Below are 12,483 nucleotides of genomic sequence, written 5' to 3' on the forward strand. Positions count from 1 at the left end.
AATTGTCACCCCCATCCAAGAATTGCCCCTGGCAAATGGTCATAATTATGGACACATTGAAAAAGACTCTCCTGGGAAATCTAGGATTTGTGACTTCAAAAGGTAGTCCACACCATAAATCCAGGACCTCTCATGCTCTATTTTTAAAACACATACCATGATAAAGTTATATTCCACGTTTTTCAAATTTAAAACTAGATAGGTAAGAATGTGTTTGTGTGTGTGTAAAGTGATAAAAAAGAGTGTGCGTGTGTGTAAAGTGATAAAAGTGAGACACTAACTTCCATGGCCCAGAATCTTCAAATGAATTATGAAGAATTAAATACTCAATGGAACCTAAAGTCCCTCAGTGAATCTCAGCCGTTGGCCATGCATATTGGATCTCACTGCCAGAAGAGTGTGAAGCTCTGAGAGGCTTAATGTACATTATTAAGCTGCCCTGGTATCTATATACCTGATGGTAGTGCTATTGGCATTTGTTTAATAACCAATATCGGTCTTCCTGTCATCCTGTCATCATCCCACGAGTGTGACATGAAGGAAAACAAAAACTTTAGAATCTTACTGTGGAAACACAAACTTCCACTATGAACTTGAAAACTTGCTGGTCTAAGACATGACAGATCCCTTCAATCCTGGATGTAAGAGGTAGATCTGTACTAATTTTCTTATTTCTGAGTTTCTTGAAGTAGTACCATAAATACAGGCAAAATACATGACATTCAAGTTACAGAAACACTTTTTTACTGATTCTTTTCACCTACTTTTTTCCAGATTAAATGTACCTAAAGATAGTTTGATTCCACTGACAAAAAGGGACCAAATGAAACTTGACAGTATCCTGAGGAGACCTTATGTTACCTGCCAACCATTTTGGAGAAAAGAAGTATGTTTCCTTTTACAACTCAAATGTTGCATGTTTAATTGTCTTTTACTTTAGTAGTGGCTATTCACATCGTATTTTGAAAATATCCCTCTTGAAATTTTATATGACACGACTAACATAAGTGTTGTTTGGCAGTAAATAGTTGTTGAAATTGAGTCATATGAATGCTAATAGATGAGATCAGTGAATGGAGCTGGCCTGTTTGTATCCTTATCATGGTTATATACACATTCTTGATGGCTGTATCATAGTTTGTGGGATTAAAAAAAGGAAGAAGAAATCATAAAGATTTCAGACTATCCCTAATTATTGAAGACAGCATACAGAGTACTCTCACTCCAGATATTTTTAGCTGTAGCAGCTCTGGAATATTCTGGCTGACCCTTAAGACTATTGTCCCTGGTTTTGGAGAATAAAGCAATTCTAGATTACTAGTTTGTTGAATTGACAGAAATGCAACTAAGAACTCTGGTATGAGTATATTTTACTTTTATTGACAGATGGAAATAATGGCAGACTCTAAAATGAAGGCAGAAATTCAAGCTTTGACTTTCCTCTCATCAGATTATCTTTCCAGAGTGTACTTACCTAACAAATTAAAATTTGGAGGATGGATATAAAAATAAATCAGAAGAACTTCTGATTGCCAGAGGCTTTTCATTAGTTTTGTTTTGATTGGCAAATACTATTGTGGAAAGAACATATATTATATTCTTAATTCTGTAAAGGTGAAATAAAATAACTTTCCGTTAATTATATTTTTTTTGTCAAAACAAATGCTGTACTCCAATTTTCTTTACAGGGCCTTATTCTTGCCTCTATAGAGACAGATTTCTGTCCTATCTTCTAAAGCAAATTATAAAAGAATATGTTATTTTGACCCTTAAATTATTTTTGAAAAAATAATATTTTATACATGTCATCAAAGTCTACAAAACACTTTATTTACCTTCTACGATACAACTAATGTTAACGCATAAAGTATCTTCCTGGTAACAAAAATCATAATGATCTGAATTTGAGATGTTGCAAATGAATTGTGGTGTCCAGTAGTTTCTTCTTACATTTTCCTTTGCCTTTATACTTTAGGGGTCTTACTCCATTAATTCATTTGTTACATTAGTAAAATTCAGTATGAATAAATATTTGGATTGATGTAGTCTTCAGTGTTTTGCTTTATTTTGTATTGAGCCTAATTTTTATTGATAATATTATTTATTTGAAAAGTTTCTCGAAGGTCTTGAGTGCTTCTCTAGTCTGTCTATAGAACAAAAAACTTCTTCAGTTTTAAGATCTACAGAAGCCTCAGATTTTAATAAGGTACTTCTCCAACAGTAAATATGTGACCTTTTCCCTCCATAAACCTATCTTAATTTTGCCAGAGATGAGTTTTATGATTTTATTCTGTACTTTCAGTAAACCTTTAACTGCACTGAAAGTTTCTTGTGCTTGCAAGCAAGAATAAGAATTTATAGAAGCACGGAAATATTAGGTTAGCTATTTTATAAAGAGAAATGATAACAATAATAATAATATATACCATTTCTGAGAACTTACATGTGCCAATCACTGCTGATTCAGTATCTCATTTAATTCCCCCAAGGACCTTGTAATTACTGGGTAACTACACCATAGTTTTCAGGTGAGAACACTGAGGATGCTATTTGTCCAAAGCCACAATAATACCAGGGGACAATAATACTACCTACCTCAAGAAAATGTGGGTCTCAATGCAAAATGTAAATGTGGGATCCCTTTTTATTAAGAATTTCAAGATGATAGCAGCAGAGAATTAAACCAAGCACAGGCCCTTCTTAGCCTGGGGTCCTGGGTGACTGCACAGGTGGTACACCTGTGAGGCTGGGCCTGCCCAAGAGGTTGTATGTAGTAAGGATTGAAGAAGGTAATATAATAATAAAGGAAAATACATACATAGCACTTACTATGTGCTAGGTATTTTTGTAGGTACTTTGTAAACAATAACTCATTGCATCTTCACAGAAACCTCATGAGCTAGGTACTTTTAAAAAATCACCCCCATTTTACAGGTGAGAAAACAAAGGTACAGAAAGGTTAAATAATTTTCCCAAGGACACATAACTAATAAGCAGTGGAGCTGGGACTTCAAACCAGAAAGTGTGGGTACCATGGCGCTAGTACAGGTAAAGTACTTCACGTGTGGTCTGTGTCCTCACTGCATGGAAAGGTCTGCAAGTCTTATTGTTGGCTAGTGTCAAATCAAGATCCCCCGATACCATATCTACAATTAACAAATATGTTATATTCCCTGGTCACATAGGAACCACACATTTCATTTTGGGAACATTCTGGTATGCTGTTAATTTAACTTACTCATGAGACTATCAAAAATTCTAAAAACATTTTTATAAATAAGAAAAAATTTCCTCTGAATTTATACCATCCTTACTCCTTTAACGTGTAACAGTGTCACTGAACTTTGGTATGCTTTGTAAAGGAAGAAATTACTAACTTAAAAATATGTTTAACCCACGACACATCTGGCTTAGGATATACTATCAAAATGGGAAGGAGTGACAAATCTACGATAGTCATTCAAATTTAAAAATAAATTTGAAAAAGACAGATACCTCCAGTTTGGATAATTAAGTCATCTCAAGTTTATTATTGCAAATTTACTTAAAATAATTTTCAATTATTTGGGAAATGAAAATGGAAAGAGCAAAATACACTATAGTTTGACGTTACTACCTATCTTTATTAGATGAAAATGAAAAATTAATGCTAGTAGCTATTTGGGAACCATCTAGAATTCTAATTCTAAAGATTTCTTTCTAAAAAGGATTACCATAATACTTAGCATTTAAAATGGTAACTGATAACAATAATCTCATCTACCATCATCTACTGTATCTAATTTGGATATTTCCATAATTTTAATCAAGAAAACATTAGATTGGAATCTTTATAATTAAAATGTATAAAAACTAATACAACAAGGCTGGGCACGGTGGCTCACACCTGTAATCCCAGAGCTTTGGGAGACTGAGGCAGGAGGAGGATTGCTTGAACCCAGGAGTTCAAGACCAGCCTGAGCAAAATAATGGGACTCCCATCTCAATTTTTAAAAATTAGTTGGTTATGGTGGCACATGTCCATAGGCTCATCTACTAGGGAGGTTGAGGTGGAAGGATCACTTGAAACCAGGAGTTCAATGCTTCAGTGAGCTATGATTGCACCACTGCACTCAGGCCTGGGTGACAGAGTGAGACCTTGTTTCAAACAACAGTAACAACAAAAACTAGTACAACAAAAAGGTGCTCAGAGACTCTTAGTTTTCCCTTAAGGGTTCATAATGACCCTAACAAACTAAAAGTTGCTTGTAGTATCCCCCGTTTTCTGAGAAATTTGATTATAATAATTGGTGATACTAAGTGATTTCAGAAGTTATGAGTTCATAGGGAAGAAAAACCATAGTGCACTTTATAAAAATAAGGAAAACCCTCCAGGGTTTCCATCTATGACTTCCTTACTGAGTGTCTCAGTTGAGCTGCTAGTTTGATGTAGATAATCTGTTCAGTGGTGCTGAAAAGAACAGACTCTCTAAGATATATATACATGTACATTAAAAGATTTTCAATGAAATGTTTTTGTAGTGAAATATTGAGAAACGTGCACTTCTGTTTGCTAAATGAACTTCTGTTCACTGTTACTCAGATAGGTATCCCAAGGAAACAATCCTGTAGAAACAAGCCAAGGTCGCCCTCTGCTGGCAAACGCTCATTATTCTCTCAACTCCTTCCACTATTTTGGGTGGAAATTTCTTTGAAATGTTTTCAAGTCATTGTCTTAAGGAATGGGGTGAAAGAGTCTTGAGTCATAACAAAAGAGTTTGGGGAAAACCAAGAGGGTTTCTGTGTGATACACTCAACAGGAATCCGCCTTGTTAATCAGCTTTGGATGCCCCAATTCCCTGTAAAGCTACACTTAATGTGTGCTTCTTTGCAACCAAGCTATTCACAAAACTTTAAGCCAACATATTACATCTCTTTTATTAAAAATTCAAAATGAAAAGTAACATGCTAAGAATATAGGCATGTTCAGTTTCTATTCACCTAGCAATTAATAGAAACTGTACTTATTCATAAATATTCCCTGTGTAAAAATGGCAGAAAAGTACCAGTTTGAATGACAGTCACTACCAAAATTTAATTATTTTTCTATTGTTTAATTATTTTCCACCTATATTGTATGGCTCAACAATCATACAATCATACCCAGGGATAAAATTTTACTGATCTCGCAGAGCACGGTAGCTCACGCCTGTAATCCCAGCACTTTGGGAGGCCAAGGTGGGCGGATCACAAGGTCAGGAGTTCAAGACCAGCCTGACCAACATAGTGAAACCCCGTCTCTACGAAAGATACAAAAATTAGCCAGGCATGGTGGTGTGCACCCGTAATCCCAGTTACTGGAGAGGCTGAGGCAGGATAATTGCTTGAGCCCTAGAGGCAGAGGTTACACCGAGCCGAGATCGCGCCACTGCACTCACTCCAGCCTGGGCGACAGGGCGAGAGTCCATCTCAAAAAAAAATAAAATAAAATACCGCTCTCCCTTTTTGTTTCTAGGAGGGAAAACATAAATCAGCATAATCTGCCACCTGTGGAAGTGTAGAGTTAGGTTTTGGGGCAGGCTGCTTGCATTCCAATTCTACCTCTACTCCTTGCCTCTATGGCTGGGACTAGTTACAACCTGATCTCAGTTTCATCAACCATAAAATGGGCATAACAACAATAATAATGACTTGGTAGGGTCATGGTGAGGATTAAATGAGATTATTCATGTAACAAGAGTCTTGGAATATCAGCTATAATATTTGGGCGAGCATACTGCTCCTCAGTGGTTCCACTGATGGTATATGCAAAAGCAGTTTGTCAACTACATAATCCTAAACAGCGGGAAGAGTTTATAGAGCATGCTGAATAACCAGGATTATAGAGGAATCTGTATCATAATAGAGGCTTCTGGAAGATACATTGGGCATTGAAACATAAAATGCAACAAGTATTAATAACGAACACATGTAAGATACTCTGCTTGGTGCTGCAAAGCATATATATGGAAGTAGATACAAGTTTTAAATCTAGGAATCTAGACAAGACAAATACACTATTTAATGAGGCAGAATATGCCTCGAAACCCTGAGAGAGCTTTGGGAGGGCTTTTGAGAGTTTAAAGGAAAGGATAGTAAGAGGAGTTCCATTGAAGAAGGATAAGAAAATGTAGTTGAAGCACTTCTCAGAGATGAGTCCGAAGCTTTGCTGGTAGGAGGGTCAGGCACAGGACAGACATCATGGACCTACTGTGTATCAGTTGTGTGAGCTCTGGTAAGTCACATTGAGAGGTGACAGCGTGCTGGCAATCCTCACAGCCCTCGCTCGCTCTCGGGGCCTCCTCTGCCTGGGCTCCCACTTTGGCGGCACTTGAGGAGCCCTTCAGCCCACCGCTGCACTGTGGGACCCCGTTTCTGGGCTGGCCAAGGCCGAAGCCCGCTCCCTCAGCTTGCAGGGAGGGGTGGAGGCAGAGGCGCGAGCGGGAACCGGGGCTGCGCGCGGCGCTTGCGGGCTAGCTGGAGTTCCGGGTGGGCGTGGGCTTGGCGGGCCCCGCACTCGGAGCAGCCGGCCGGCCCTGCTGGCCCCGGGCAATGAGGGGCTTGGCACCCGGGCCAGCGGCTGCGGAGGGTGTACTGGGTCCCTCAGCAGTGCCAGCCCACCAGCGCTGCGCTCGATTTCTCACCGGGCCTTAGCTGCCTTCCCGCAGGGCAGGGCTCGGGACCTGCAGCCCGCCATGCCTGAGCCTCCCACCCCCTCCATGGGCTCCTGTGCTGCCCGAGCCTCCCCGACGCGAGTGCCATCCTCTGCTCCACGGCGCCCAGTCCCATGGACCACCCAAGGGCTGAGGAGTGCAAGCGCACGGCGCGGGACTGGCGGGCAGCTCCACCTGCAGCCCCGGTGCGGGATCCACTGGGTGAAGCCAGCTGGGCTCCTGAGTCTGGTGGGGAGGTGGAGAACCTTTATGTCTAGCTCAGGGATTGTAAATGCACCAATCCACACTCTGTATCTAGCTACTCTGGTGGGGCCTTGGAGAATCTTTATGTCTAGCTCAGGGATTGTAAATACACCAATCAGCACTCTGTATCTAGCTCAAGGTTTGTAAACACACCAATCAGCACCCTGTGTCTAGCTCAGGGTTTGTAAATGCACCAAAGGACAATCTGTATCTGGCTACTCTGGTGGGGCCTTGGAGAACCTTTGTGTCTAGCTCAGGGATTGTAAAGGCACCAATCAGCGACCTGTCAAAACAGACCACTGGGCTCTACCAATCAGCAGGATGTGGGTGGGGCCAGATAAGAGAATAAAAGCAGGCTGCCGGAGCTAGCAGTGGCAATCTGCTCGGGGCACTTTCCACAGTGTGGGAGGTTTGTTCTTTTGCTCTTTGTAATAAATCTTGCTACTACTCACTCTGTGGGACCACACTGTCTTTATGAGCTGTAACACTCACTGCGAAGGTCTGCAGCTTTACTCTTGAAGCCAGCGAGACCACGAGCCCACCGGGAGGAAGGAACAACTCCAGACGCGCCGCCTTAAGAGCTGTAACAGTCACTGCGAAGGTCTGCAGCTTCACTCCTGAGCCAGCGAGGCCACAAACCACTAGAAGGAAGAAACTCCGAACACATTTTAACATCAGAAGGAACAAACTCTGGATGCGCTGCCTTTAAGAACTGTAACACTCACCGTGAGGCTCCGCGGCTTCATTTTTGAAGTCAGTAAGACCAAGAACCCACCAATTCCAGACACAACATCCTCTGTCAGCTTCACTTTCCATATCTATAAAATGGAGATAATCGCAATACCTATCTTTTAGGGCTGGTCTGGAAACTACAGGAGATGGAGCATTTAAAGCGTTTAGCATAGGGTGATGCTCAAAAGAGCTATTATTACCATCATCATCTAGACTAGAGGTTCTCAGTCTTGGCTGCATCTTAGAATCACCGGGGGAGCTTTTAAAAAATATTAATTTCCTCTTTTCTAGCCCAGACGTACTAAATCAGAATCTCTAAGGGTGCAGTCTAAGCATCACAGTTTTTAAAAAGCTGCCCAGGATTCTAAATGATCTACAGCCTTGGTACTTAACTGTGGTTCACGGCCCAGCAACCTCTGCTGGGAATTTGGTAGAAATGTGGATTCTTAGGCCCATCCTAGACCTACTGAATCTGCATTTTATAAAAAGATACCCCAGATCCTAAACCTCCCTAAGAAGGTCAAGGCACGCAGACCACACTGAGTAGTGAAGGAGAGAATCCAGGGTAGCTACATAACCTCACGAAATCCCTTCCTTGTGATTTGTCTTTTCCTTCACTTCCTTCTTCAGATGCTCCTAAAAGTAGGGGGTGGGAGGAAACAACCAACTGAAATATTTGGAGTGGGCATGTGTGTGAGTAATAAGAATCCCTTAACATTTCTACGGACAGTTCTATTAGTAAGAGTAGTTCATGTATGATTTCACTTGACCCTAATTAGGAACAGCCCTGGCATCATTTTCCCCACCATGCAGCAGGAAACTGAGGCCCAAAGAGCCCCGAGGTGGGCTCAGGGTACCCCAGTGGGCAAACAGGGAGGCCAGGGTCGGAAACCCGTGGCCGACCTCACCTCGTTCGGAGTCAGCGTTAGAGCAGCTTCTCGGAGGTTGGCCTTGGACGTGAATTGGAAGCAATCAGAATCTTTTAGATGTTTATACATGATAAATGCAATAATTAATTCACAAGAGAAAACAGCTAGCTACCTTGCACTAGCCCTAGTTGCGGATTGATTGACTGATTTGAGATGGAGTTTCGCTCTTGTTGTCCAGACTGGAGTGCAATGGCATGGTCACGGCTCACTGCAACCTCCACCTCCTGGGTTCAAGCGATTCTCCTGCCTTAGCCTCCCAAGTAGCTGGGATTACAGGCACCCGCCACCATGCCCGGCTAATTTTTGTATTTTTAGTACTGACGCGGGGCGGGGGGGGGCGGGTCGGGGCGGTTCACGATGTTGGCCAGACTGGTCTCGAACTCCTGACCCCAGGTTATCAGCCCGCCTCGGCCTCCCAAAGTGCTGGGATTACAGGCGTGAGCCACCGCGCCTGGCCAGTTGCGGATTTATAAAAGCAGTCGCTTAGTAACTTGCAGCGGCTACATCAACTTTGGACCAATTCGCAAACTGCTGGTGTACAGCATTTTTGCGCATGTGCTGTCGCCTTGCGGGAAAAGGAGCCTTTTTCTTCGACGATTTCCGGGCGACGCAGGAAGTGGCTCCAGGGCGCAGGCGCGTTGTTTCCGCGGTAGTCAGGGCAGTTTCTACCGCAGGCTCAAGGAGGCTTCTGGCTCCTGGGATTTCTGTCCGCGCTCCTGACCCTCGTCCTTCGCGCCAGAGCAGGTTCGCAAACTCCTCAGACCCTTCTGCTCCCGGCCGCCGCTTTCCGCCGGGGCGAGACCCCCCAGGTAGGCCCCGTGCCGCGCGCGTCCCGTCGTTACCCGCCGCCATGGCGCCCGCAGAGGCCGAGTTGCCTCCCGGGAGCGCGCTTCTGCGGGATGCTGGGGCGCGAGAGGGACTGTTGACTAAGCTTCGTTACTGGGCCCCGGAAGCGAGGTCAGAGCTGGAAATGGCCTTAGGGGTCACCTAGGGTCTAATCCATCGTTTTTCTTGTTGGGGAACTGAGCCCCTGGGAAGGGTCACATTGCGTTAATGCAGTGTCTGTCGCCTCTGTCCCTCCCCCTTACACGTCTGGCGTCTCGTCAGATACATGTCAGCTCCTGGGATAAGCTTTCCCTGGCCGCTTTGCAGAAGGGCGTCCCCTTTTAGCCTCTTCCACGTAAACCTGCTCCATTTCTTTCGTAGCAGTTACCACTCTCTGAAACTAAGTCTGTTTCTGTCTTAGCCCGCCAAGTATTTATTGTATACGTATATAGGTGCCACTGTACAGGCAGTACTTCTCCAGGCAGGTATTATTAAACACCAGCCGCCCTGGGCCAGGCATTGTACTGTGGGACCCAGTATGCATTAAGGGAAGAATCCAGGCAAGTGGCTGCCCTCTTGGAGCCAGCATTCTGCGGGGGAAGAGATTGAGTGTAAACAAGAAATTCCAGGTCGTGACTGGTGCTGTGAAGAAGGCAAGGGGATGTGATGGAAGATTAGATATGTTAAAGTTGGCAAAGAAGCGTCTGAGGAGGTAACTTTAAAAAAGAATACGTGTGACAGCTTTATTGAAGTATAACTTAAATAACATAAATTTCAACCATTGAAAGTGTATATTGTGAGTTTGGAAGTTTTATGCAGTTGCGTAAACATGGCAAGTTCAAATTTGGGACATTTTCATCACCCCAAGAAGTTCGGAGGAGGCAACTTTTGAACTGGGATATGAAGATTCAAACTGAGGTAGCTGTGGGGAGGGAGAAGCAAATCATCCCAGGCTGAAGGAACAGCACTAGGTTTGCTCCAAGGCAGGGATGAGCTTGTTGTGTTCAGGAGAAAAAGGAAACCAGCAGAGCTAGGAGGGCTGGGGTGCAGCAAGGCGGGAGAGAGCGGGAAGAGATTAGGTGGGTCCCACAGATGACTGTGCCTTCTGAACTTTGGAAGCTTCCCAGTGCTCAGCATAAGGTGTGGTCCACACTGACTAACACGAACGATTCTCACCTACCATGTTCTTTTTCCTAAGTTCATCCCTAATGGCAGAAATGTTCTCTCCCAACTTGAAGGTTGAGGTAGAGGAATAGAGTGAAAGTAATATTTATTAAGAACCTGTAGTGCTTTAGGCTGTGTGTGTGTGTGGCTTCATTTAGTTCTCATAACTCTGTGAAGTAGATATTAGTGTCTCTGTTTTACAGATGAGAAAATCAAGGTTAAGTGACCTGTCCAAAGCCATGTAACCAGCACCTGGACTGATTGAAGAAGCCGTGTCATGCCTTTGTTCGTTCATACAGTTAACTGGTGTTTCAAGTACCTCTGCATTTGAGGGCAGAAGTGTGGCCGGCAAGCACCACATCCCCTCACGTTCACTAAAATATACATGTGCTTGTAGCTGTTGCTCTGACCTTTTGTTCTGCACTTATTTTTCATGAAGCTGAGGAAACTCAAATGCCTTCCTCAAATTCCTTGCAGTTTCTCCGTTCTGTGTTGTCTTGTTAGCAAGGATGTCACTCAGCCATTTGGCTCCCTTTGGAGAGGTGACTGGTATGGAGGACTTTTCAGTGTAACAGGTAGTAGGATTGAAATGTGGTTTCAGTGTACGTAACTCCTCGGGGAGTTGGAAGGAAAAAAGAAGGGAAAAGTCGTTTATTGTACCCACTATGAACTAGACACTGCATTTTCTACATAATCTGATTTGATCCCCAGAGCAGCCGTGGAGAATGTGTTAATGTTCTCTGTGTTTGCAGAGCAGGATAATGAAGACTGGTGAGATTAGAGTCCCAACTCCTGAGTGGCAAGAGGCCCTGACCAAACCCTGGTGGGCCTGTTAGATTATGATATCCAAGAAAAAACCCAGGGTGGGAGAGGTTCTTGCTGGGTAAATGTCCAAAACATGATGCCCGACCTTTTTAAAACTTTTACGAAGAAATTGCTGATTCGCTTCCCGGACTGGTTGTTCTAGGTAGTTTCATGCGGATGCTGACCTAAACTAGAATGTAGAAATTAGTAAGAAAGTGAATGGCCCACTAGGTGGAAACCTGAAGGCACGGGGACCTGCGATCTTGTTTACTGTTATATTCCTGCTGCGCAGCTCAGGGTCTCTATGTAAAAAATGAGTGAATTTATTTTCTAGCTGGTGACTACAAAATAATCTGCAATGTATCCATACTGGTTTATTAATGGTAACAAATGAACCGTACTAATATGAGATAATAGGGGAAACTAGATATGGAGTGTATGGGAATTCTATCTATACTATTTCTGGAAACCTAAAACTACTCTAAAATAGAAGGTTTATTTTTTGAAAGCACTCTGCTCATTGCACTTTTGTCTGAAAAGTGAAGTCTGGCCTCAAGCCACTTTGAGTATTTCTCTTCTGCCAGTTAATTATCTTACCATTGCCTCTCAGTGATATTACTTAAGAGAAAACCCATCCTTAACATTTTTCATTACTTTTTAGGGTCAAAATGAGCCTGTTTGGAACAACCTCAGGTTTTGGAACCAGTGGGACCAGCATGTTTGGCAGTGCAACCACAGACAATCACAATCCCATGAAGGTACCACGAAAAGCTTCCTGGGGCTTGTAGGAGGAGTTTGGGCAGAGTTTCTCCCATTAAGGACAGAACCCGAGATGACTTGGGAGCCTCCTTTAGGCTGAAAGCTTTGAAACTTTGTCTAACTCATGTTTCTGAAACACTGGAGCACAGAAAATGTGTCCCCGTACTTGTGTCCTGTTCTTCCTGGCCTGCCAGGTCTCCAGAATCACCCAAGGTGCAGATTCCAGTGCAGATTCCCAGGGCCTGGCCCAGCCAGGACTGTTGACTCAGAATTCCCATGGTTGGAGAGAGGGGATGGCAGGTGAAAACTGTGCTGTAGCACTGTGGGGCCAGAGT

General features: G+C 43.3%; 2 protein-coding genes and 1 long non-coding RNA gene across 10 annotated transcripts in view; 2 read left to right on the forward strand and 1 right to left on the reverse strand.

Annotated features, from left to right (window-relative positions):
- SPO11 (SPO11 initiator of meiotic double strand breaks) overlaps nt 1-2,045 on the forward strand; it is a 14,216-nt gene extending 12,171 nt beyond the window's left edge. For 2 of the 3 annotated variants that reach the window (XM_003806159.5, XM_003806160.4), the window contains 2 exons: nt 775-886; nt 1,387-2,045. In XM_003806159.5, coding sequence (XP_003806207.1) covers nt 775-886; nt 1,387-1,506 — 232 coding nt within the window. In that variant the 3' untranslated portion in view covers nt 1,507-2,045. The remainder of the gene's footprint in view (nt 1-774; nt 887-1,386) is intronic. The other variant, XM_055104884.1, reaches the window with a different exon arrangement.
- On the reverse strand, nt 1,659-9,399 carry LOC117977142 (uncharacterized). Its single transcript, XR_004668117.3, has 3 exons — nt 8,709-9,399; nt 8,576-8,617; nt 1,659-7,753 (listed from the first exon to the last, which is right to left on the reverse strand). It is a non-coding gene; the product is annotated as an uncharacterized LOC117977142 (long non-coding RNA).
- RAE1 (ribonucleic acid export 1) overlaps nt 9,212-12,483 on the forward strand; it is a 27,219-nt gene continuing 23,947 nt past the window's right edge. For 2 of the 6 annotated variants that reach the window (XM_063601091.1, XM_034947021.3), the window contains exons 1-2: nt 9,225-9,340; nt 12,051-12,147. In XM_063601091.1, coding sequence (XP_063457161.1) covers nt 12,058-12,147 — 90 coding nt within the window. In that variant the 5' untranslated portion in view covers nt 9,225-9,340; nt 12,051-12,057. The other 4 variants (XM_014343104.4, XM_063601093.1, XM_008950693.6 and 1 more) reach the window with 4 other exon arrangements.

Source organism: Pan paniscus, chromosome 21 (genome assembly GCF_029289425.2).
Source record: "Pan paniscus chromosome 21, NHGRI_mPanPan1-v2.0_pri, whole genome shotgun sequence".
Classification (NCBI taxonomy): domain Eukaryota; kingdom Metazoa; phylum Chordata; class Mammalia; order Primates; family Hominidae; genus Pan; species Pan paniscus.